General features: G+C 27.7%; 1 protein-coding gene across 2 annotated transcripts in view; it reads left to right on the top strand.

Moving 5' to 3' along the window:
- Nucleotides 1-27,579, top strand: part of Naprt (nicotinate phosphoribosyltransferase) — a 150,112-nt gene that overhangs the window by 77,034 nt on the left and 45,499 nt on the right. Inside the window, exon 7 of one of the 2 annotated variants that reach the window (XM_075358641.1) lies at nucleotides 15,906-15,956. The exons of the other annotated variant lie outside the window; for it this stretch is intronic. Coding sequence (XP_075214756.1) covers nucleotides 15,906-15,956 — 51 coding nt within the window. The remainder of the gene's footprint in view (nucleotides 1-15,905; nucleotides 15,957-27,579) is intronic. 2 annotated transcript variants of the gene reach the window in all.

Below are 27,579 nucleotides of genomic sequence, written 5' to 3'. Positions count from 1 at the left end.
ATTTACTCTAATAAATTGCCTTTCCTCTAGATATTAAATTTCCAATAAGAACAGCTACCAGAGATTAGACTCCTAGTTTACGTAAGAAAATCTTCACACATCTTAGGATTTTGTGATATGGAGAAGTTTCCAACTAAATTATAAACTACTTAGCCAGATCTTTACTATCTCCTTTAATTTTAACCTATCATGTTGTATTATTACTGTAAAGCTGGCATCAGTAACAACCAGCTAATTATTTTTCGCAAGAAGTCTGTCATTGTTTTAATTGTTAAAATAATTACAGTGATTAAATTCATTAATTATGGCGTAGCAAAATTTAAAAAAGCAAATCATAAGAATAAATCTCTGCAAACTTCACCTTTTGAAATTTGATATGGTAAAAAAATGTCATCCAAATAGCCAATTTTTTAAGTTTGAACATTACACTTTATTATTTAGTCATTAAATGATATAAATCTTATTAAATTTCATAAAAAATACTGTTTATGATACAGAATTATTAGAAAACACATTTAAAAATCACAAATTACTTTGCTATATTTAAGTAGAACTTCTTTTCATGACATCTTAAAGGTTAAGTCTTTTGATTGTTTTTTTTAAGTAATACTTATATTTCAATGAAATTCTTGCTTACTAAAATTTAAATTAAATATCACTAACTTTAGGAGTTCAGCCAATTTAGATTATAGTTTAAGGAAATGGGATTTTCATTTTAGTAACTATACTAATTTATTGTCTAATATGTTTTTTTTTTCAATAGAAATTTGTTGATCTAATAAAATTATTTATTTATTAACTAGTATTAATTGAAGTGTTTATTAATTAACAATTTGCACATTTAATTTTTAATCTCCATGTATGCTGTATTTTGCTTTTTGTTAGTGAATTCATATTTTGGTCTAATTTGATTTTTTGGTTGATATTTAAAACAAGTGTACAACATTTAGAAAACAAAACCATCACACGTTGCTTTTAAGTAGTTTACATGTATAAATTTTATCATGTATTTGTTTGCTTTTACCTCTAGAGTAAGATATTCACATGTAAAAATATTCATTTTACATGAATATATTTTTTTTTGTAATGTAGTTCTGCCATTTGATTAAATTTGGACATGCAAGATGCCCTTTTGATTTAAAAAAAAACAAAAAACAGTATTAGCCATAAGCTTCTTTACAGAATGTTCTTTTTTGAACTTATTTGGTCTAGGAGATAATGAATGGCAGCCATTGCATTGACTGCTGCTTTGTTTTGATATTTAAGTAAGAAATCCAGAATTCATCTCTAATAACAAGTTTCATATGTGATAACACGTTATGCTACACTGCAGCAAGACTTTGTGTGCATTTAATTTATAGCCCATGCAGTAATTTTCATTGAAAAATTCAGTAAAAATGAAAACCAAAGATTTATTTGAAAATGAAGTACAATGTTTCATGCAAATAATTTATGAATAAGTAATACTGTAGAAGGAAAAATAACTAATTAAATACAGTAGTCTTTTAAATTACACAGGTGTATAGAAGTTTGTAAGTGGAAGATTCCAGTGAAAGGTGTTTACAAATTAAACAAATAGCAGTTGTAAGTCAATTGTAACATGTATTGTAAACTTGTTAACTTAAATTTCACTTTAACTTGCTGCATCAGAGAAAATTTATACACTTTCATTACTTGTATTACTGTTTTAAATTGTATCTGTTTTATTTGTATTAATTGGAACTGTCAAAACTTAATTTTTTTCTTAGTATTGATTCTCTATATTGAGCCTTCTCTTAGTACATATTTCATTATAACAATCATTTATGGATTTAAACTTTCCTCTTATAAAATGAAGTTTGTTTTGCTTCTTTATATATATTATTCATTAACATATTGACCACTGTGCCAATAAAATTTAATATAAAAAAAATTTAAACTACCAAAATACTTTAAATAAGTTAAACTTACCACTTTAATTCCAAGTATCGATTTTTGCAGGGTCCCATGTATTCAGTTTTGGTATTTAATTCTGTTATTACATTAAAATAAATTGCTTTTATAATTTTTTAATTTTGAATTTGTTGAAAATTTTACTGTTTTATAAATTTTGAAATTATTATGGACAAATACACAAATTCTGCTGTCCAGTATTGGAATGATGTAATATTTAAAAAGTTGTATTTTAGAGATGTAAACTGTCGAAAATAGAGATTTATAAATAAATTTTGATTCTCTTTTCAATATTGCATTTATTGAAAGATCTCTAATTCCGCAAGCGATAGAATGTTGATAACTATTTCCAAAAAAGTCTGTAGTAAAATTATTAAACATTACGAGTATAACCAGTTAATTTAATAGATATTTATTTGATGCAGGTACTATTAAGTAACTAGAAATAAAGCTGTATTATTGTGTATGAAGTTGGCCTGAATGGAGTTTACTCCTTTTTTATTTTAACTTCTTGTTAGTGTAAATTGAATTTTTTTTTTTTGTAATTTATTCAAATATCAATAAGCTCAAGATTTGTAAATGGTTCTTATCACCAAATGTGAAGAAGAATTCTTTTAGCAAGTTGGTAAATTAATTTATTGTTTTATAATATTTATATTGAATAGTATCATCTTTAATTATATTATAAATGGGATATTTCAGTTATTCATTAAAATGTACCAATTTAAAGCTTGGCCAAGATTTTCAGTTGCAGAAAACAAAAATGAAGCAGTTTTTAACGAATCTGCTTCATGGTTAGAAAAGAGAAAGTAAAGAAATGCTAAATTATTTTTTAAAAATCTCGTAGTGACTAAAAAAAATATGGTGTTTATAATGTCTTTGCTTTAGTAAGTGTATTTCTGTAAGTAAGAATCATCCTTCATCCTTCTTTTAAAACCTGAATGTCAACAAATATATCTATTATATCCATGGAAGTAATATTCACTTAAAAATTCCAAAATAAATTTATTTAGCCATCTGAACTCCTTTGACTGAAAGAAATAAAGCCTTAGCTGAAAGGAAGTGGAAAGAAATAAAGGCGTATAGAAGTTTTGAAAGTGGAAGATTTCAGTGAAAGGTATTTGCAAATTAAACAGATAGATAGATGCATGTAAATGACACCAAGACACGATTTTCTAATATTAATCCTTTTGTGTTGGATCTATTAGTGCTTTACTAATTTAATTCTACTGTTGTTAATTCAATTTTTTATGGTGTTGTTGTTTTGGTAAGATCAGTTACCGTTTCTTCAGTGGTAGTACTTTATTTACATTAACTTCTATGTTGGTTACATAATTTTTTAGTTTATACGACCATCATAATTACATCATATTTACCAGTATATAAGACACATTACTTATATTTAAGATGGATCTTGGTTTCAGAAACCAGGTTAAGAAAAAAATTGAGTCTGAAAATTCAGTAAAAATGAAAATAAAAGATTTATTTGAAAATGAAGTACAATATTTAGTGCAAATAATTTATGAGCAAGTAATACTGTAGAAGGAAAAATAACTAATTAAATACAGTAGCCTCTTAAATTTCACAGATTTGATTTTACATATCTGAATAATTAGGGCTCTTTTATTCAGTATACATGGAAAAAGTTTGCTATTACATTGTAGGATGGATATATTGTAAAAGTATATCTTTTTCATTTTTTTATGCATAAAAATTTTTACTTTTACCATTATTGTTTTGTAATCTATGTTTATTTTTGTGTTCATGTAGATTGTTTTAAATTCTTGCTATAATGCAGTGACTGTTCTATAGACGTTCACCTCAGTATATATATTCACCTGAGGCTTGTTTTTAAAGTAACTCAGAGCTTTTGAAAACTTTATTACTTATGCATAAAAATTAAATTTATTTATTACTTTTCTATATAGTAGCCTTTAACTTTAAAACATTTTTTTGTTGTGTTTCAATGGCTTCATTCCCTCTACAAGAAATTATACTACCAGTGACTTAAACCACACAGTAACACTATTTCTGAATTCGTCATCATCGTCAAACTTTTGTAATGCGTGCTTGTTTAAAGTAACCTTGTAATGCATGTTTAAGGTAAAGAAAAAAAAAATAGTCACTTGGAGGCAAGTTTGGGCTGCAGATGATTGAAGATTTTCCATCAAAATTTTTCCAATCACCTAATTGTCTGATTTACCATGTGGGTAGGACATTGTAATGCATAAATAAAATACTATGGGATAGCTTTCCATGTTGTAGCTCTTTTAAGATTTTTAACGTTTCATAATATGTATTTGCAATCACAATAGTTCGCCATTTGACTAAATTTGGATTTGCAAGATGCCCTTTTGATAAAAAAAAAAGAAAACCAGTATTAATGATAAGCTTCAGAATATTCTTTTATGAGCTTATTTGGATGCTGCCATTGTATTGACTGCGCCTTTGTTTTGATATTTAAGTAAGAAAACCAGGTTTCATCTTTGATAACAATTGTGTGCAATTAATTTGTAGCTCAGTTTTTCAGTTAAAACATCATAAATTATGAAATACCAGGAAACACAAAAGACAAGTGTGACGTGGTGAAGTACTGGTTTTTACAAATTTTTTTGTTAACTTTTTTAGTCAAATCATCTGTTATATCACTGATGGTCAGTCACTATGGTCTTCATTATGAATATTTGCTCACCCTTCTCAAAATGCACAGCATCACTGTTACTATAGTATCACTCATAATATTCAGCCCATAAATATCACAAATTTGCCTGTAAATTTTATTTACAGAATTGTTTTTGCCATCAAAAATTGGATTACTCCGTACTTTACACTTGACGGGATCACAAATTGTAGCGTTCATTATAAATGAATAAATATAAACTACTAACAACAAAGTGACTAAACTTTGTTACTAACAGCTGACTAATGATTGAAATAACTGAGATACCCAAGGGCGGCCATATGTTTACATTGCGTATGTAGGCAGCAAATTCTAAAAGGACCTTACTTTAAAAATACTCATTGTGTGTGTGTTATATATTTTAATATTTACATATCATTTTAATGATACTCATCTGACTTATCTAAAAATGTTATATATTTCTTACATAAAGAATTAATGTATTACTATTGTAACGGTTAAGTCATATTACGGTTTAAAAGTCATATGACTTTTAAAACTTTTTCAGTTTAGTGGCTCACATTGAAAATATTAGTTTCAGATGTGTTGGATGTATGTTTGTGATTTGATTTTGTGTGTTTTGACTGAAGTGAACAGGTAGGAAGTACTTTTGTCAAGTAACGTTTATATACCATCTTAATTGTAAGTACATAGGTATTCTCTAGTCTAAGGGGAACAGCTGACCATACTATAAATAAAAAAATGTAAAGACATTCTAACCTTGATATAAAACATTAAATTGTTTCTGGATTTTTGGGCACTGATTTAATTTCCTATGAAGACTGTAGATGTCTTGTAAATAGGTGCAATATAAATTTGGGATGATTTTCAAGATAGGAAGTATTAGTTTTGTTTAAATACATTTCTGCATTCACAATTTTTCTTCTAAATTGGTTCTTCATGTGTCTGGTTGTAATTATGCAATACTAAGTATTTGCATAGAAAGATAAGTTTTAATATTGAAATTTACATAATGAATTATCTCAATCATCTGCAGAACTGTAAAGTACAGATATTTCACTATTACAGCTGCATAATCATTGTAAAAATTCATTTAAAAAATCATCACTAAAATCATATTTTTAAACTAAAATTTGTTTTTGTAATCTATGTAGTTATCCTATTTTAAAAATTGTTTCTAATATAAATGTTAGCAGGTGTACAAAGCAAAAAAAAGTTAACTCTTTGTGTCCAGAGATATTTTATTAGACTCTTATTGCCTTCACTGTAACTGTGTGCACATATTATTTGTAAATATTTATTATATATCTGTGTGCTTAATATTTATTACTTTAATAATAATAACAATTAATTTTATGACAACCATGATTATTTTTGTATATGTGATTAAAGGAAAATAAACATAATAAACAGTGATCATGGATTGAAGAAATGTATATATGTGTGTTCTTTATTATAGTAATGAACAGGAAGATATATCTGTCAAAAGAAAATTAGGTTTCACAGTAATGACAAATTTAATTGGATGAAAACAGTTTTGTTTTTTAAAATGTAGTGATATGTTATATTTCTGCTGCATAGTCTTTCAGAAATATGTTTCTTAATCAAATTTTAATTTTAATAACTGTAAACATCATCAATGCAAAAATGAAGATGTCTAATTCTACTAATACAGTAATGAAGTTTAGGGTTTTTTGAACAGATAATTTTTAAATAACTAAAAGAGATTGATACAATTTTTTATTTTACTATATTACTGTATAATTAAAACATTTTTAACCTTCAAATAAACTTTCTAATTAAATAATCTAGTAGAAGTATTTTATTGGACTTGTAGTGTTTTTTTTTTTCAGCTTGATTTCTATCTGTTTGCATGACTAGAACTTGCCAAGTCTCTTTTTGTAACATATGATTGATTGAATCATTTGAATTTTCTATGTCTGTTATTTGTTAAATAACAGTACGTGTAGTATATTCACAAACAGGAAATTTGAATAAAGAATTAATTAGTTATAAAAAAGAAAAATAAAAGATTTGTTTTAAAGTTAACTATAGAATGAATGTGATTAAGATAGAATTTATATTATCTCATTTACTCTCCCAGCTTTCATGCCCCCAATTAATCTCTTGGTAGAGGTTATCTTGTTAAATGTTAATGTTAATGTTAATATATAGAGGAGAGCTTTAATTATTATGATAACTAATTTACTTTAGTAATTGTTCTTTAAAGTTACAGTAAATTTCAGGAGTAAACATGTTTTTTTCTTTTAGCTGGTGGTGTTTGATGTATTATTAAAATTTTCATTTATTGCTTTGCGGAGTCAATTGAACACTATTCACTTTTTAAATCAGAATTAATAAAAACAATTCAGTGTGCCGATTTTGTGGCAAACTAGCATGTTCACCTTTCATCCGGAAAGTTCTGAATTTGAATCTTGGTTAGGCTTCTCATACTTATTAATGCTACAAAATTTGTTTTTCATAATAAAAAAATAATGGTTGTAAATTGGAAAGTTGACATGCGATTGTTCAAAATAAATATCTGTTACACACAATCTACTAGAAGATGCTGTGCAACATCGTTTACTGTTTGCAAACATAAGATAGTTGTGAACATTTGTTTAGAACTTAGTTGATTTGTTGATGAAAAAAATCATATTATTCTAACCTGTATTGTGTCATCTTTATAAAATATAATCGCCAGTACTTCTAGGTGGCTATTAAAAATACTCCTGTATATATAATGAGTATAATCTACAGAATTATGAAAATTCAGTTGAATTACCTGGTTGGGTCTATCTTCTTATTTGAATGAAAATGAGTATACATGGGTGTGACAGTTAAAAAACGATTAAATAAAGATGACTATTATTGTTGGATTCTTCTTGTTATATCATATGGGGATAATCACAGTTTATTACCTTTTCTGTAAATAACATTGGTCTGTTGTCAGTGTTATGTTGTAAGCATACAATGTTTATCAAAATATTTGCAGAATTTTAAAATTTCCAAGCTATAAAGTCTAATTTTCACAATTTTTTTGTTGTGTTGGTACACTAGTCCCTACTGTATGTTTACATTGGATGCTTAGTTTTAGTTTATTATTGGCTGTTGAAAAGGTTACTCATATTTTAGTATAGTCGGCGATTTTTAACTTCTGTAAAAAACAAACAAAGCATTTGCATTAAATTTTGCTTTAAGAATTGAATGAAGTAAAAATAGTAGATTGGAAATGTTGAATGTTGCTTTTGGAAATTCTTTTATGGTAAAACAAGCATTTACAATTGGTACAAACATTTCCTGGATGTCCCAGCACATCAACATCTGATGGCACTGTCAGAAAAAGTAAGAAAATGAAATAATCGCTGAATCACTGTCACAGAGTCAATAAGTATTACTACCTGGAAATTGTATGCTGTTTGCATGAAGTAATTAGAAGAAAACACCTGGATTTGTGGCAAAATAATTCATGGCAATTGCACCTCGATAATGCACCTACTCAAACTTCACAGAATTTTTGACCAAAAACAACACTGTTAAGATACCTCAGCCTCAGTATTCACTGTGCATGACCCCCTGTGATATCTTCTTTTCTCCAAACTGAAAATAACCATGAAAGATGGTGTTTTGCCAAATATTGAAGGTATAAAGACAGAATTGCTGAAGGAGCTAAACACCATACCCAAAATTGCGTTCCAGAGGTGCTTCAAAGCTTGAAAGAAGCACCGGCACAAATATGTTATATATGAAAAGAAATAATTTGAAGGTAACAAAATCATTATTGATGAATGATTAAGATTTTTTTTGAGAATAAAATTCTGCATAATTTTTTATCAAACCTCTTAATTATTCTGCCATTGATTTCCCATTTAGACTGGGTATACACCATTAGTCTCAAATTGGATGCTGGTTTTAGGCTACGTGATGTGACTGCCTATCCATTTTTATGCAGTTTGTGTTGGTTACTTGTTCTGAACTATCTCAAACTACTAATCAGAAATTCAAGACATGTAATTTTACTAATGGCTGACATGACTGGTCATTTTCATTCTACGTAGCAGCTTCATTTTAGTTTTAGATCATTCATTTCTTTATAATCTACGTTCATCTTTTTTTTTTACTATGTATTTTAAATATTTATTTTTATATTATTTTGCATTTTGATAGTGTGATAGAAAAAACGAACTTTTTTTATTTAATTGATAAACAAAATAATTGGTTAATTTTTGTACCCACAATAAAATATTTATGCTTGAGATAAAAACTGAACTCTTAAAATATGTTTTCTGTTCTACTGGTTGTGAGAAGGAGGAGATTTTTTTTTTATGAAATCTAAAAAAAGTTGTTTTTTGAGAAAAATTTCATGCATATTTTTTAAATTTGTAAAGTTAAATTATTTTGTTTTTCGTTTAATTAACATTAAACTAAAATAATTTTTTTATGCAAGTACTCTTTTCACTTGTAGCAAGATTGCTCTCTTCATCTCCTATTTTATTGAAAAAAGGTGCCAGATTTTGAGTCCATAAGTTTAAGGTTGTGTCTCATTTTTATGAAAAATAAATATGTAATACTTTGTAGAGGACTTCTTTCTGCCTGATCAATTTTAGTCAGTCTTGCAGAATAAACACCACTTGCTCTGCGAATTAGAGCAGGTAGAAACACAATTTTCCCTGCTAAGAGGTCAGTTAGGTATTTCATATTGTGCAGGAATTTTTGAGTAAAAAATTATTGATATTGTCTTAAAGGAGAATGCCAGAAAGTTTCTTATGACTGCAACACGTTATATGATTAATTTTTTATTATATACTTGAAAAATATTTTAATTGCTTAATATATATCATGTGTAAATAACTCTTATGATGGGTATATTCTTATTCAACATAAAGAAAATGATAGAAACTTAAGAAAGTTTCATTAGTTTTAATTTATGTATTTATGTTTTTGCGAAGAATGAATATTTTTTTGAGTTATTAATTTATTTATCTTTAAAAATGTTTAAAATTGGTCAACTTATATGTTTACTGCATAATCAAATTAGCATTGCATCTATTCTTGATCGGCACAAAGTTTTGATCATCATTAGTCTATGGGTGCAACCAGTTTAATTTCATATCTAGGGAAAATGAGAACTATAGCTTGTTTTTTTTTTTTAGCCTTTAACAAACCATTTAATATAATTGCTAAAAATATTTCTACCTTTATTAAGAATATATGGTTTTCTCATATCTGTGAACTTGTTCTTGTTTAGTTTAACTATTGCAAAATAAATACTAATAAAATATGTGGTCAACAATAAAATAACAAAGGAACTAGTAAACTAGATTTAATAATGATTGGAAATTCCATAATTAAATAGTAAAAAATTAAATATATTAATATCCGTATTGAATATAGATAATTATAATAATAAAAGTGCATTATTTATAATAGTAATAATAAAAAAAAATAATAGTGCTTAATGTACAGTATGTGAACAGTTGTAATAAATGCTTACAACCTGTTTTTACTTGTAAACATATGACTGTTGAGTCAACTGACGTTTTTTCTTCCAATTGCTATGTTTACTTGTTTGTGCTAATTTACAATCAAAATATCATTTTTAAATATCCAAAAATTCAGTTTATTTCAGACCAATTTTTAAACCTGAAGAAGAGGAATTTTTAAAATAATTTTTTCTTAAATTTAAGATTATTTTCATTAAATAGTTACATTGATGTTTAAAATTGTAACAATTCAACAAAATAGCCATCATTTTAAATCTTTATTTATTGAGCTTTCAAATGCATTTTAGCTTTTTGGTTTTGCATATGTTAAACAGTAAATATTACAGGATATTTTCTTTTTATATATAACTTCTTAAAGATTTAATGATAAATTTTACAAATACTCATATTCAAAATACATTATTTTATTGTTTTAATTTTTTTATGATTATTTGTTATTTCTCTAATTAATATTTTTATAAGTAAACATTTGCCCTGTAAATAATTAAATAATTTCAGATTTTTTAATTTTTAATAATTTCAGTGTTTTGAATTAAAAATCATCTTATAAAATCCTACTTTTGCCTTTTTATATTAGAAACAAAGTCCTAGCCTTCAGTAGAATTTTCAAGTGTTGAAAAATATCCTTCAGAATGGTGATTTCATGCTCAGTACATTTAATATTTATATTCTTTTCTTTACTATAGATACATTAGTTATAACTACTACTATACATTCAGTATAAGAGCTAAACATGCTCCCTTGTAGCAGTGAGAAATATTACTAGAAGTATCTAACCACATTTGTTTTTTTACTTTATAATTAATCATACATTTTGTGATGGTGCTCGGATTAAGATTTTATCATGGTTTCTCTTGATTCATCCAGGTAAATTCTGGGGCAGTTTTTTTTTGTACCTGAAGTAGCATATTTATCCATTCTTGATGTTTTGTATTATTATGTACCTGTCAGAATAACAAATTTATTTATCAGTGTGGTTACACACAAAAGTAATAGATAATTCAAAGGTGTATACATTTTTTTTGTTACACATTTGTTTAAATCTGCATATTTTAATTACACATGTTTTTAAACATTTTTTTTATAGATTACTCATTAATGTCAGAATAAAAGACATGGAGTCCTATATTGTATCCCAGCTTATTGTTTATTACAGGTTAGTTTTTATACTGGATGTAATCTCTTAGACAGCTATTCAGTTCAGTATGTACCAGATTAAAATGGTCTGTAATTTGTGTATTAACAGGAAACATATTAAGGCTCTATTTTTATTCTGTTTATTGTATGTGATACTTTTTTGTTTTATTTGGAAAAATTTTATTTATGTTTCTTCTGTTTTGTATTTTCTGAGAGTTTGTGCTCAAACTGCACTGTAGTTTAGAATTATCCCTTGAAAATGCTGTATTTTTTCTTTAGATCCGGGAATTTAGATGATAATAATCCATCCAGTAGCTAATGTTCCAAAAAAAGCCTGTTTAAACAAAAAATACCATTTTCTTAATTTAGGACCATAAATCTAAATAAACTCGCCTTCTGAATTCACACGTTCCTTAGATCCCCATTATTTTTGGTCAAAAGTTTTTTTTTTTAATCATTTGTAGTGGGCATGTTTATTATTTTTATTTTTTCCATATCTTAAAGAAAATTGAATTTTCACAACAAATTTGTTTTTTCTTCATCAAGACCTTGACCTATAGCTTAAATTAAGATTCAGTGGGATTGTTTATTTTAGCACTCATTGTAAATTAGTCATGTAAAGCATCTGACAACAATATAGTTGGTCTAGTATTTCTGACAGCTAACTACTTATCCAATTAGATTTGCTGTGTATGTACCGATTGGTGTTGAGAATAAATAAGTTGTAAATTTAATATATACTTTTTAAAACACTTTTTTCTATGAAGTAGTACATTATGTACACTGCTTCAGCTCTGCAAGGGAGGAAATTACTTGATTAAAAAAAATTCTGATTTAACCAGACAATCACTGCTGAAAGATCATTTTGAAAAACTAATAATTTTTGTAATTATATTTTTAGGCTAGTCAAACATTTTCAGTATACTCAGTAAAGTATAATGATTTGATTAATACTTTAGTATAAATTATATTTATATTTAACTGACCAGCAACAGTAGGCTCACCTAAAACTATTGTTCAGTTTCTAAGTTTCTGACGGTCACCTTTTAAGAAGAAGCAAGGTGACATAAGTCTTGAAATAGATTTTTTAATTTCCACTCAGATTTCCTTCAACTGGGTTGGAGTATATTACCTAACATTTTTTTTACAACAGATTATTTTTTGAATAAGTTTATTAGCTTAAGATATTGATTAAAGTGAAATATATCTTAATAATATTCCAAATATAATTTAAAAATGTAATATTTACCCTGAATGTCATAAAAATTAAAACAAAAAATCTAATCTTTATGTAATACAATGTAAAAAAATCTGACAACACAGTTGTAGGACTTCCCCATCGGCAGCTAAAGCTGTGTTTTGAGAAAGGCTTACACACACAACTTAATTTAAAATATTTATAATAATATTAAGATATAATATTTTTTTGTTTACTTAATTCAATGATTTTAACTAAAGCGCATGTGCACACCATATTTAATTTGCACAGTTATGGCAGTATTAGTCAGCACTGACTAATCTAATGTAATTACGCAACTTATATAGAACAAATTTTATGGCAGCTGGTGTAGCCATGAGGTTTAACACACCAGGTTCTCAGAGTCATCCAAGAATTTGAGTTCGAGAACCAGCCAGACCGAGTTATTTTATACACTTTATTAATTTATTTAATTCTACCACTCACCTGTGACGTCACAACATAGCAGTAGTTAGTGCATTTTTGTAAAATTGCACCCCCACCTCATGCAAAAAATGTTTTTTTCGAATATTATTAATATTTTAATTGTTAACAAATGTGCCTAAGAAAAATATGACTTTAATTAGGTGAAATATGTAGCTACTGAGGGTGACCTTGCTCTACATCCTTACCCCCTTGATCTTTTTAAGTTGAAAATTGAATGGCATCAGTGCCCCATGTATATAAAAGTAATCTGTCCATGTTTGGTCAAAATTGATCAAGTTGTTCTGGAGAAATATGGTGATTTAGAGACCAACACCGAACGTGCGCGTGCACGCGCACTCACACACACACACACACACACACACACACACACACACACACACACACACATACATACAGTACGTATGAACATTAACATCCAAAAAAATGTCAAGATCTGGTGAAAACCATATATGCTGAAATTGGACCGATTACAATACTTTCCCTTCTAGAGCTGTAGTGCTACCCAGACAGGAAAGTAAAATTTTGTATACTAAAAGAAATGAAGGAAATATCAAAAAATGTTTTAACTTTCTAAGTTGTGTGTAATGGCAGTTGATTTGGTTTTTCATACTACATAAAATTCAGTAAATATAAACTATGTAAAATGCAATATAATATGTAAAATGCAGGTTGTATGTAAACACTTGCAATCCATCTTTAAAACATTCATTTATTGGTAAAAAGCCATTATATACAATGCAATATACTAAATAGACAAAACTCGAATTTAAGTAACCTTCCATTTAAATCTCTTAATAGATGTTTAAAATAGCTGCAATGAAAATTGAAGTAGGCATCAATTTGTATTTCATATAATTTTTTGTAGTTGGAGTCTTGATTTTTTCACCTTATTTGTTTTATTTTTGTTCTTAAAAAATTTTTTTTTCAAATGATCCATAAATATAAAACAGGATGGATAGGTTTTGGAATGGAAGAGCTTGTGAGAAATTGCATGATCACAGAAAAGTTATTCAACATCAACATAGTTGAATTGGCAATGTGGCATTTAGTACCACCTTGCTGATAGTAATGGTGTTCATCTTGGTCGTAATCGTATACCTGATGAATTAGAAAATTTTGAAGCATGTCCTGGTAAACAATACCATTTACAGTTGTCTCCTGGAAGAAGAACAGTCTTTGTTTGCTTTGGGCATGAAAAAAACATTGAGCTTAGGACTATCACAAATGTGCTGCAAAGTTATATGAGAGTTTTTGCTACCATTATATGAGACTTTTGAACATACTGGTGATTTGGATGTTTAACAGAACAACCTGTCTGAACGAAGGTTGGTGCGAAAAGTAAATTGTATGCTTACTAGGAGGCTCCCTACTGTACTCTACAAAAATTACATTGAACTGCAGTTGCTGACTGCAAATCATGAAACAAAACCACACAGCAAGCATGTTCCACACCAGTAAATGTATCCATTTTTAACAGCAGTGGTAACAGCGCTGATGGCTGAATTTGGTACTAATGAACTATCGTGATTCAAAACTTGATGTGTTTTGCTATGAATTGAAACCTCAACTGAATGTGTAAGTTATCTAAATAAATTTTTATATGCCTTTAAAGTTGTGAAGTCCTTTTTGAATTAACTGATGTTATGAATGCCTAAAAAAAGAAAAAACATTTTAAAGGAGTACAGTCTTCATTAATTTTGGATTGTGTGTCTTATGAACACTCTGTAACTTGGCTTGTACATTTTTAGTGCTAATGTCATATTGAATGTTACATTCCTTATTAGTACAGATTCTTTTTTTGTTTATTCAAGAAATGTAAGGATACTATAAATTCTCATGTACATCCACAACGCTTTACACTATAATTTCCAAATGACTCATCCAGTTCCTAGCAATTCCTATACAGTATTATTTTATTAAATTTGAAAGTAAGCCAAATTGGCTCATAATTAATCGTTTACTATAAATTACACACCTATACAATATTTTTCTATAGAGCATCTTACATCAAACAATCATTGGTTGCTGAAGAGATTAGCATGCTGTTTTGTGGTAGTGTATTCATGATAATGGCAAGCAAGATCAGCAAATGCCTTATTCTTTTTTGTAGTAAAATATTATGTATTATTTTCCATAGAAAATTACTTTTAATCAGTTATTTGAGTTTCTCTGAATACATCTTTGTTTCAAACGTAGATGTTTTCACTTGTTGGCATATACTTAATTCTCTCATATGCAACTTTGAGGTTCCTGTATTTATTTTGTAAGTTTTTCATACTTAATTTTTTTGTGCTCTAATAATTAGTATTGATTACATAATGTTTTGTAAAGATATATCTACATTACCTAATTGTTTTTATCATATTTAGCTATTTGTATTAGTTAATTACAGTATATATTACTGTGTATATATATATATATATATATATATATATATATATATATATATATATATATATATATATATATATATATATATATTAATCGATAAATTAATTAATTAAAAACATTTTAGTACTTAGAATTAAAAAAAGATAATTGTATTTAAATAAGATAGGTATGTTCTAGTTGATTATAGTGCTACTGCTGATGTATTTTTTTTTACTATTTGGTTTTATTTGTTCTTTTCATTTTTACTTAGTGTAAAACATTTATTAGCTTAAGTGTGAACTATGAATTTATAAATTTATGAATGGCAACTTCCTCTTTTTCTTAGAGATTCTTTCTTTTCTTCTTAAATAAGCCATCTTTGCTTTGTAACAGCTAGTATTTTATTTTTTTCTTTTGCATATGAGTGTTATTTTATTATTTCTGTTGATTTATTTTATAAAATGCATGCATGCCCTAATTTTTGTTTTTCCTTAAAATTTCATGTAACATTTGTTTGCTATTTACAAGTGTTTATAGAAAGTTTTTGTAATTGAATATTAATAAATTTAATTAATAAAAAAGCTAATAAAACAATCAAAGCTTGTATAACTGTTTTTGTTCTCTATCTTGAACCCAGCTGGCTACTCGGTGCTTCCATACTGTTCAAGATATTCTCAGCAACAAGCAGGTAGGAACAAACATATGGAATGCTTTCCCTACTTTTTTCTGTATGTATTTTTTTATTACTTTTTTGTTTAATAAACTCTATATTAAAATAAATTTTCTTTATTTTATTTTCAGTACTATTTTATATTACCATAAATTACAGTTATGTTATATGCTAACTACTATTTATTGCATTGTAAATTTAACTTAATGAAATATTTTTAGAATAGTCACAGAAATTAAAATTAGATAACTTATAATTTAGTTAATAGCAATTAACATTGTACAAAATTGTACTACAGTAAAAATATACTTTATTTATATGTAATACATTGATTTCATATTTCAGTTATAAATACAATTTATTAAAAGGTTGTGAAGAAGCCTTTTTTTTTTTATTTCATAGCCAGCTACATTTGGATATGCTTTTAAATACTTTTCCACAGTCCTGGGTAAGATATTAAACTACCCTGATCTCCTGAGGAGCTTGAGGTCTCACTGTAGCTTGATTATCCTCTACCCGTATCTACCTTTTATTTATCCTTCATCTTTTCTTCTCTGGATGGATACCATGGGAATCAGGTTGGCTGCCACTCAAGCTCTGCCTTCAAGGTTGGGAAGTGATAGCAAGTGGAGCTTAGTGGGGCAGTGGTTCTCTGTTATTGTTTTATCCAGGGAGTCTTATTTCCTATCTGGGGATTGCACAAAGGTTTCAGTTAGTTGCTAGCTATTTGGTAAAGCTGGGCTTCCTATAATGCACTTGCATTAAATACTTCCTGTTATACTGTGTAGTTTATTGTAATGCATGTTAATGAATGCTTTTAATGTAGTGATGAAGTTTGTTGTGTATTTGCTTTTGATTTTATTGCATGTTAAGTGAATGTGTATCTTTTGTATTCATTTTATGTTAGTGAACCTATATCAGCCTTCATCTGTCTGTAATAGATGATAGTACTGCTTTCACTGATATCCTTTGATTCATTGAGAAGGAAATAATACATTTTAGCTAGTTTGATGTTTACATTAAAATGAATCCCGGCTATTGGTTAAATTTAACTGGAATGTTATCAGTTAAAGTAGGTGCAACTATGAAAGTTTGTCCATTACTGTATAAACTATCTCGCTAGCACATTAACAGTCAAGCTTTGGCTGTAATATGCTATCACAGTCCTTACTGCAGTTCTGCTAATTTCTTTTAAGTTGTTTGGTCTATAGTTTGTTATTTAGATTATTTATAGTTTTTCAAGTTGGACGAAGTAGCAGTCATCTTAATTTATGAAGAAGAGAAAAATGAGAAAAAAACTTATTTAGCCTTCAAACACTTAATGTCTTTTAGATTAGAAGAAGAAAAAATATTTGAACGTATATTGTTATTGATTGTATTTGTTATCCTTAATTAGACTTTCCAATAGAGATTTAAGCTCTTTCCATTTTATATTTTTCATTTGATTGGTTTTTATCATGACACTTTTGAGAACCATGAAAGGAATAAAATGTAACCATCCACTAATGATTTATTAACTGCTTTCCAATAGATAAACTACATTTGATTGCCTGCTGTGACTACCATAGTCATGTCAGTTATACTTCCCATTAATAACAGTGGTTTGAAAACTGCTTGTGGTAATGGTGATAGACAATTCCAGTCGAATATAACCATAGAGAAAAAAATTTGTAGAATTCATGCCTGCATAGTTGCAATATTGAATGCATATTACTCAATTTTCTAGGATATTACTTGCTGAAATGTTGCAGGTGTTATGAAACCATCAGGTTGTAAAGTATCAGGGTTTACTGTTTTACCCTAGATCAGTATTTCTAATTAAGTGTTGTTAAGTAGCAGCTATTGCACGTTGTTTATTTTAAAAAGGCTTATTTTTTTTCTTTGTAGTAGTGTTTACAAAGCCATATAAATACATAATTGCTTGACTTAAAATTATAAAATAAATGCAGTAACAACTCAATTTACAAAATAATTTCCAAACTTTCTGATTTATTAACAAGTATTATGTAACTTGATCTAGAAAAGATAATAAATCAATATAGTTTATCCAAATGTATGTTTTTGTAACATACCATAGATATTTAATTAATGAAGCTGTACTTTGTTAAAACTTAAAATGAAGGTAGATGTTCAGACATAAAAGTAGCTAATCTTTTTTTTATCATAAAAGTCATTTTAAATATTTTACAAAAAGGATCATTAAAAAAGGACAAAACAAGGAACATGTTTAAATAGATGAACCTTTTTTCGACTACACATTTTAGATGAAATTATTTTACAATTTTATAAAATAATCAAACACACACACACACACACCATTGTATGTAAATGAATTGCATGCTTTAATGTTGAAGAGGGTCGTATCTCTGTCCATCAGCATGAAGTTTCTACCACTCCCTTAAATCAATTCAGCCTATGGCACATGCTGTACAATACACAGAACTTAAGATTATCCAAACAACACTTTTACTGATGAGTGATTATTATTACACTTCTCATCGTTGAAATTTGTCTGTTGTTTAAACATTATTCATTGATATCATGGTTCTTGTCTCTGAAGGGTATAATTTTATGAATAGACAGAAAAAGGGATTGGAATGTTGTTTTATCTGTAAGTATATAATGCTTTTGTGGTTATTTCATGATTTGTTTCATTTTACTGTACTGTAAACAGTTTTAGCCCAGAAGGAGCTACTTGCCCCAGTCAGTTTTTGTAATAAAATATAAATTAAGAGTAGAAAGGAGATCATTGAAATTTGATCTTTCTTTTATAAATCTTACAAAATTTACACCAATTAGTGTAAATAGGTAGTTTATAACCTAAAAACCAAAGTTAATCAGAAATACAGTTTTAACTTGGCTATGAAAGTTATACAATATTATAAAGTTTGCTACTCACTGTGTAATAATTATGTAGTTAATACACAAAAATATGTGTGTAAGCAGTCACAAATTTATTGAATTTGTGTATGCGAAAAACAAAAAAAAAATTTGTAGCATAGTGCTCAAAATTTTCTCTCTATGCCTGTTTGTATGAGTGTAGGAAGTTTGTTTGTTTGCTCAGTTGTGCACTCACCCTAAATTTTACTGTTTAAAGTTTACAAATATTAAAGAAGTTTAAATATTTGCTTACCAAATCTTTCTATATGAGAAGAAATATTTGCAAAATGTAAGCCTCATATTAATTCAATGAGTATTAGAAAGCAAATAAATTAAGATGTTATGTCGACCTTTGAGGGCTACAAATAGAAAATTTTGAGAAAATTAGCTGCAGAAGCACTAGTTTTCCAAATTGTGATGAAAAAAAATTCCATATGTGTCATAGATTATTTCTTTATAAATAAAATAGCAATCACAGTTAATCAGAATTTCGGTTTTAAAATTGCATGAAGTGGAGTCAATTTCAGAACATAACTTTTGATGGAGCTACTTCAGATTTAAGTGCTTTGTAAAATGTATGATATAAGTTTCCTGACAAACTGTATTTAATCAATAGAATAAACCACAAAGTATTTTATACAAATCAAAGAATGTTCGTTAAAGTAGCTGCACAGAGCTAAGTTGCAGTATAGCTGACAAATTGGAATTGTTCCAGTTTTTTACTTGTAGTGCTACAGTAGAATTTATCAGGATATACAAACTTATTTATTCATTATTTTCCCTCTCCCTTTTTTTGTTAAGTAATTTCATAGCAACATTATATTTTCATACAAAAAAAAAATTTGACTTAAAAGCTAATAAAATTATTTATTTTAAAGGTGAAGAGAAATTAGATACTCCTGAGAAAAAACCTGCACGGGAGTTATCATCATGTATATAAATTGCTTTAAAAAAATATAACATAAAGGCACTGTACTGCCTATAACAAAAGTAAATGAAATAATACTAGTATTATAATATTAATATTAGTTTCTAGTATTTTAACACTCCAAAATACAACGTAAATTTCATTTATTTTATTTATTCAAATGTTTGTTGACAAAAAAGAATACATCACTGTTTAGAGAAGACATCATGTCAACTTAAAGAAATAAACATTTGATATAATTTTTTTCTAAAAGCTATCATTTAATACTAATTTAAGTTTTATATAAGTTCATTATTTCATTGGGAATAGTGTTGTAAAGGCAAGGAGCTATATAAAGCTAGAACCTACAAAATATTTCGTTATTTATTCTTGGTGGTATGAAGTTCTCAAGTGATCATAGGTTGTACTTGCCAACAGTAATTTTGTTGTTTTTATCCACTTTTGATAAAAAATATTACTAAGACCTTGTAAAAGTATAGGTATCTAAGGGTAGCAAGTCCCACTATTAAAAAAAATGTAATTAATACGTTCGACAAGGTTTCTTAGAGATTGTCCTGATAATATATTTTTGTCCCATGATCACAGGGATGCCACACTGTGGTAAGCACCACCCTATATTGTTATGCCATATTTCATTCTGCTTTTGATTGAAAGGTAGTACAGAGATTTCATTATAAAATCACAGCAACTAGGAAAAAGTGTTCGATATACATATAAAATTCTTTCTTTGATTTTTTTGTATATGAACTGCTCATGTAAGTTCAGGATCTACGGTTATTCCCATATACTTCACATCGTCAATTTCATTGATCCAATTACAATTGTAATCACAAGCTTTACAATTATTTGTATGCATTTGTAGGTACAATGGTTCCTCTAAATTTGAGCTCATTTTAAAAGCAATTAACTTGGTCTTTCCTGTATTCAGCAGTAAAGAGTTGTATACAAACCATACACTAAGCCTCTGGAGATCATCAAGGATCATCTTACAAAGTTCACTTCTATCTTTCGCCCAATAACTTAAGCTGTGTCATCTGCAAATGCTGTGATAACCGTATTACGAGCACCTCCACGTAAGCCATTAATCTAAACTAAAAGGAGTTCTGCTGCAAGCACAGACCCCTGAGGGACACCACAGATAAAACTGGATTTGTTACTCAAAGAATTTCCAACTAATTTGCTGGGTTCTACCTAACAGAAGTTAGCAAACCAGTCTCCACAGACTCCTCTGACACCGGCATGCGTTATTTTTTTTTTAAAGGAATTCATGATGAACAGAATCAAAAGCATTGAAAGCCTTTCTTATATCTAGAAATAATTAGCAACCTTGGAGTTGCTGTTTATGCTGTTATAAATACCAGAGAAGAAATTTAGCATTGCATCTTTGGTATTGCAGCCTTTCCTAAAACCAAATTGATTATTACTGTAGAAATTTGTCTTACTTAAACATTTCAGTGGATCTCCAAGAACTATTCAAGTATTTTGGAAAAGCATAATAAAGCTATAGGTCTGTAATTATTAGGATTATTTTTATCCCTGCCCTTATATGTTGGAATAATGACAGACTTTTTTTAATTGCTTTGGATACTCTTGTTGCCATGCTAAGATTAAAGAGAAAACTAGTATATCAGATATTTTGTCTATCTTTTATTGTATGTACTATAATTTGATGAAGCCCAGCAGCCTATCTTGATTTAAGGGATTTTACTACATTTTTTATTTCAAACAATTTTATTACACTTTACATTTTCATAATAAAAAAACTGATTATTTTTTAGAAACTCTTGTAAGAAAGGATTTAAAGATTCAGTAAAGTTGGTAAATAAATTCAAGAGCAAAGAAATGCTAAAATATGCTGAAGTTTATTTGTGTACACTTATAATAAATGAATACCAGTTTTGAACCTCTGGAAAAACCTTTGCTCTTGAATTTTTAAGCAATATTACAAATAATTGAATAATTGAATAAGTGACAGATTATTAGCATTAGATGATTTTAATTATTTTTGAACCTACAAATGTCTTTAGCTAAAGAAAAATTGTTATTACTGCTGTATCAAACCTAGGGTTGTGCCAAAGCTTACAAAATAAATCGTATTCACTAAACATATAGTATGAAAAAAGATTGTACGAGGCTCAGCTGATAAATTTTGCACACTAGCATGCTACACGGAGGCGAAAGGTACTATCAAGTTGTGCGTGGCAGCACGTAGTACCTAAAATCCCCCTCTACAAATCTGTGATAATGCGTTGAACTCTGGCAGTTTGATTTCAGTAGCAGTTAAAATGGAGTGTAGTACAGCCAGTATGTCAACACAGTTAAAACAGTGCACAGTGATCGAATTTTTAACAGCGGAAAATGTGAATCCTACGAATATTTTGCATAGTTTAAAAACAGCTTACAGTAGTGAAACAGTTGACAGGAGTACTTTGAGTAGGAGGGCCTTGAAATTTCACAAATGTGAAGCTGGTAAAGCGGCAATTGAGAACGCACCTCGCAGTGGACAACCAGTTTCTGTGACTGACGAAAAACATCAAAAGGATGTGGATGATTTGCTTCAAAGTGACCTGTGAATCGCTCAGCAACACATCGCTATTCAGTTAGGCTTATCTGAAAAACAAGTAGGCCATATTGTCGAGTAATTGGATTACCATAAAATCTGTGCACGATGGGTACCGTGCAAACGGTACCTACCATCATAATGGCTCTGCAAGCTGAAATTTGAGCCTATTCTACATCCACCATAATCGCTGGATTTGGCTCCATGCGACTTTCACTTCTTCTCTCATTTCATGAGGGATCTCAGAGTTAATCATTACACCAGTGACGATGAGGTGAAGGAAACTGTGGTCACTTGGATCCGAGAAAGACCGCCAGAATTTTTCAGTGACAGAATGCAAAAACTTGTCACACATTGGGAAAACTGTATCATTTTAAACGGAGATAAATATTTCATTTTGTAGCTAAGGTATTGTACTTTTATTCATTTTTTTTTTCTTTCCAATATCTCTTTTCATTCCCATGCTATGCATATATGTGCAAAATTTGTACAGTCTAGCCTTGTATATTTGTTCTGTATTAAGAATTAAGAATAATGAAGATTAAATGTTGATATTTATTGAATACTACATTTGTATTCAATTATTTATCTGCATTATCTAAATATTCATATTCATTTTAAATTTTCATATTCATCTGTAGTCAATAAAATTATATTGAAACATTTTTTGAAGTTATTTACATATTCAAACCATAGTTAGAATTTAATAATAAATTATTTTGGTACTTATTCATATAATTATTCAATATTCATTCAGTGTTTACTTATACAATATTTATACTCGTTCAGTTATAAAGCTAGGTAAATAGATTTAATGATTTTACTGAGTATTTAAACATAACTAACCAGAATTATGATATAATTGCATTCCTTAAACAAAAGTGTAGATGCCAGTTCAGAAAAGCATGCATTTTAAAACTGTGAAATAAGATTCTAATGAGTCCTGTATCAGTTGCTAACTGACATGATGTAAGATACTGGAGGAAATTCTGTCCATCATTGGATTATGCTTACAATATCTGGCTAGCAATCTATGTACATTAGTAATATGTGTGTGTGTGTATATATATGTATATGTGTGTTTGTGTGTGTAAAAAAAACTTACTGAAAATTCAAATAATTATGTATCGACGGATTATTTGGGATCCTGAAAAATTTGTCTAGGTTTTTCTGTTGCTGTGCTTGGTGGTTAATTTGTTGTTTATATATATATATATATAATCCGTCAATACATAATTATTACAAGTTTATATATATATAAGTTATATATAAATTTAAATATAAGTTTATATATATATTTGTGTGTGTGTGAAATAATTTCACTGAGAAGATTTAATCCATATGAGACTGTTCTTTGTGTAGAAATTGACTTTGATGTTAATTAATAGAAGTGTTTTTTTCTTTGGGATTTACTGTTGCTACTAAATTTTTCTGCAGCTTTTTTTTTACTTTAACATGGTATAATGGTAAAGTAAAGTATTAGGTAATGTAATGTTTAGATTTAATTAAATTCTTTTAAGTACGATTTTAATTAATGTTGTAAAAAGTAACTAAACAACTTGTCTACTATGAAATTAGAGCATAAATATATTCAGTAAAAGAATAGATTAAATTGTATGCAGTGTGCTTGGAAAAATTATTACTGTAATTTATATTTAATACATAAATTATGAAAACTCAATAGAAAATAATTTATTTGGTAGATGATAACAAAACTAACATTTCCAAAACTAATGAAGTTAGGTGGCAAAAATCAGTGAAGCCCAATACAGAAATAGTGAGGAATAAATTATGAAAAAAAAACAGTATAATAATCAGATATACGTAATACAAGATACAAGGGTTTTATATCACCATTAAATTTTCTTTGCAAGGAAATCTTCCTTAATTGTTTAATTCAGTTTGAAATCTGTATTTATTCATTAGAAAATATTCTGTTATAGATAGTTTTATTTAGTGTTGAAGATTGCCAGCAAGATGGTTTATGATAAGCTAGGATGTTTTAATTTTTTGTTTAACTGAAAGAGAAAAATTTCCTGAAGTGCCTAAGCAAGCAATTTGTTTTTAACTACTGGTTTGTTATTCTCCTCCTATTGCCTGTATCTGTTGTCATCCAAAAAATTGTTGAAATTGTAAATCTCATTTAGAACAAAATGAAGTTGATACTAAGTTAATCGGGATGAGTACACTTTACAATATGAAGATTTGAAAGCTCTATGTTGAGTTTGATTTTATACATATTGTGTATTTACATAAAAACCTTGGATGAAGGGGCAATTATTCTTATTTGCAGATGATATAATTCTGTGTCATTGGGCTAACAATCATCAGCTGCTGCTTCGTTCAGTAATTAAAAATTATATAAAGGTTGATAAGTTGTTGGTTATGTAGGAATTAAATTTTGGTGTAAAATTTAATTGTAAATGTGATTAGTCTTCTCTGAAAAACCTCTGATACCATTAATTAAATTGCTAGTTGAAAGAATTTGCTATATTTGTAAGTAGTTAAAATGGCCATGATAATTATCCATGAAGTTATCACAATTATTCAACATAAAACCATGCTTTTATTAATATAAAAGAAAAACAAAACAAATGGGAATTTGTATAAAAAAATTTTACTTTTTGAAAAATTCATGTTGAGTCCTGCGTTTTGCATTTATTTTCTCATATTAACTATGCTTTATTTAATCTGATGGTGAATTTCTTAGAAATGTACAATTGAACTACTACTTTTAGTACAAAACATGTTACCTTATGTACAATAGAGAGATCAGAAAATCTATTTTAAGACTGTCGCTACTTGCTTTCTGGAATATTCGCTGTGAAACTTCTGTAAATTTTTATTCATTACATTCTTTCAGTTTTTAAAAACGAGTTGTGAAAGTAGAGTTTAAAATTGTTGATAGCCCTGGAAGAAATGTGGGAACATTATGGTAACTTTCTGAATACATTATATCTCTTTGGAGAATATATTATGTATTTTCTCAAGACATTATAATAGATTTGTAGGCTCAGCATATTCTGTATGTTCAGAGTTTGCTAGACTGAATTTGTTTTAATGGAAGAATCGTTTTAATGGAAGATCGGTTCTTACTGCAGCAGCTTATGATAAATTCATGTTTTTTTCATCAGTAATAGAGAAATTAAGAAATTCAAAAACACTTGTCAAGAACATTCTCCTTTGCCTTTTTTATCTTTTCAGATTCTTACTAAGAAACCCATCTAGCTGTAAAATCTCTTTTATACCCAAAATGTTTACACAGTTTTTTGTCAAAGATACTTTGACAAAACAAGCTATGTAATTTGTTAACCCTGAATCATTTATCCTTATGAATTTCAATGTATGTTTCCTGGTGTAGTTTATCAGTAACAAGAAAGTGTCATCCAGGATGAACTTTGTTGTTATCAAATAACATGTACTCGTACCAGACTCATTCATAGCCTTATCAATATGCATCTAATTTGATATAAATTTTTTCAGGGGCAACTTTTCTTTCATTTATAAAGCAGATTATGCCATATATTTTACATTTTATATGTTTTCAGGTTTTTCACTTATTTTTAGTCAGAAAAAACAATAATAACATATTCACAAAACGTAGTTCAAACTGAACTATAATGCTGGAAATTTTGTATAATTTGCATACTTAGTAGGATATCATCTGCAACAGATGATATCCCACAGACAATAATAATAATTACCTATTAATATAGCCATGAGGCTATCTGGAACCTTCATATGCTATATTTTAAAAAATATTCAAAGAAAATGATTTTTTTTTGCAACTGATTTTTATTACATAATTTGACTTATATATTTATTATATAATCTATTTATGGTTTTAATTGATATTTAACTGAATTGGGTGATAATTGAATAGTATTATACTAATTTAAAAAAAATTAATCTTCATCCATTATTAACTTATGAATTAGTAGCATTGATGTAAAGCATATGTTGTGGTAGGTTGAAGAGTATAATTTAAAATGTTATCAGTTGCATGCAATAGTAATATTTTAAACTGTTTAGTATTTTAAGAGTGCATGTACAGTACTCTAAAAAGTGTAAAATAATAGTGTATAATTTTGTAAATTCTTTTTTTTATTAAATTAAGAATGAGCATTTTTATCTAAAACTGTAAAAGTAACTTCAAAGACTGATTCTTTTATTGGATAAGTTCAATCTCATTCATAGCATTCTAAGTAAAACTTTGATTTACCTGGATGATATTAAATGATCACTGAAATTCAGTTAAGCTATACATCTAAGTGTCAAGTTCTAATTAAATTGAATTTGTATTGTTTAGAAAAATAAAAAAAATGTATATAACAGAAACAAACCCAACTATATATAAATGTATATTCAGGAAACGTATGTTTTTGTTTTTCCTTTTTGTTACCTACATAAATTATTGTCTATTTTTATGTGTCAAATCAGGTTTTAATGCTTCTGTGTTACGTTTTATTTAATTGTAACATTTTTGCAGCCTACTTCTTTTTTACTTTATAATTATAGAGTAAAGTAATTTGTAAGAGAACAAACTAGCTCATTCATAAAGTAACTAATTTTGAAGTTATAATATTCATTTATTTTAATGTGCATTCATTAATTAACGTAATATTAAACACAAAGTAAGTTTCACATTATTTTATGATTATAATAAAAACTTGACTTAAAAGGAGATTTGAAAAGGTGTAGTCGTAAGCAGATTTCATAGCATATTTGTGTGTTTGATTATTAATGTATTTGACCAACTTTTTTTTCAACAGAAAACTTTGTAGTTTTAAGGTTAAATTATTTTGTTTTTATTGATTAAAGAGCTTTATTCTTGGTACACACTAATTACTTAAATATTTGTTGTTTTTTTTTTAAAAGTGTATGTTACACTAATTGTTTTAATATTGTCTGTTTGGATAGCCTTTCATTTTGGTTCAGTGATTTTATGTGTTCTGAGAACTACTAATTTTATATTAGTATTATTATATTTTTTTGCTTAGGAAGAAATCATCATATCACAAACCTAATGTACATAAATAGAATTTCTAATCTTATAGACCACATTATAACTTTGGTTATCATCTCCTTAATATAGATCACATAAACAAAAGCCTAGAATTCCTATACATAATAGAAAATGTCAACGGATTAAAATCAAAAGAACAGTATGAAATTTATAAACCAATTCACTTAATGAATGCATTCAGTCGAACTATAAGTGTTTAGCATTCACTGTAATACTGTTCTCCTAAATGAACAACTCTAATACAAAT

The sequence above is a fragment of the Lycorma delicatula genome, chromosome 1 (genome assembly GCF_047948215.1).
Source record: "Lycorma delicatula isolate Av1 chromosome 1, ASM4794821v1, whole genome shotgun sequence".
Lineage (NCBI taxonomy): Eukaryota > Metazoa > Arthropoda > Insecta > Hemiptera > Fulgoridae > Lycorma > Lycorma delicatula.
Note: the sequence above shows the minus strand (reverse complement) of the source record. Positions and strands in the feature narration are given on the sequence as shown.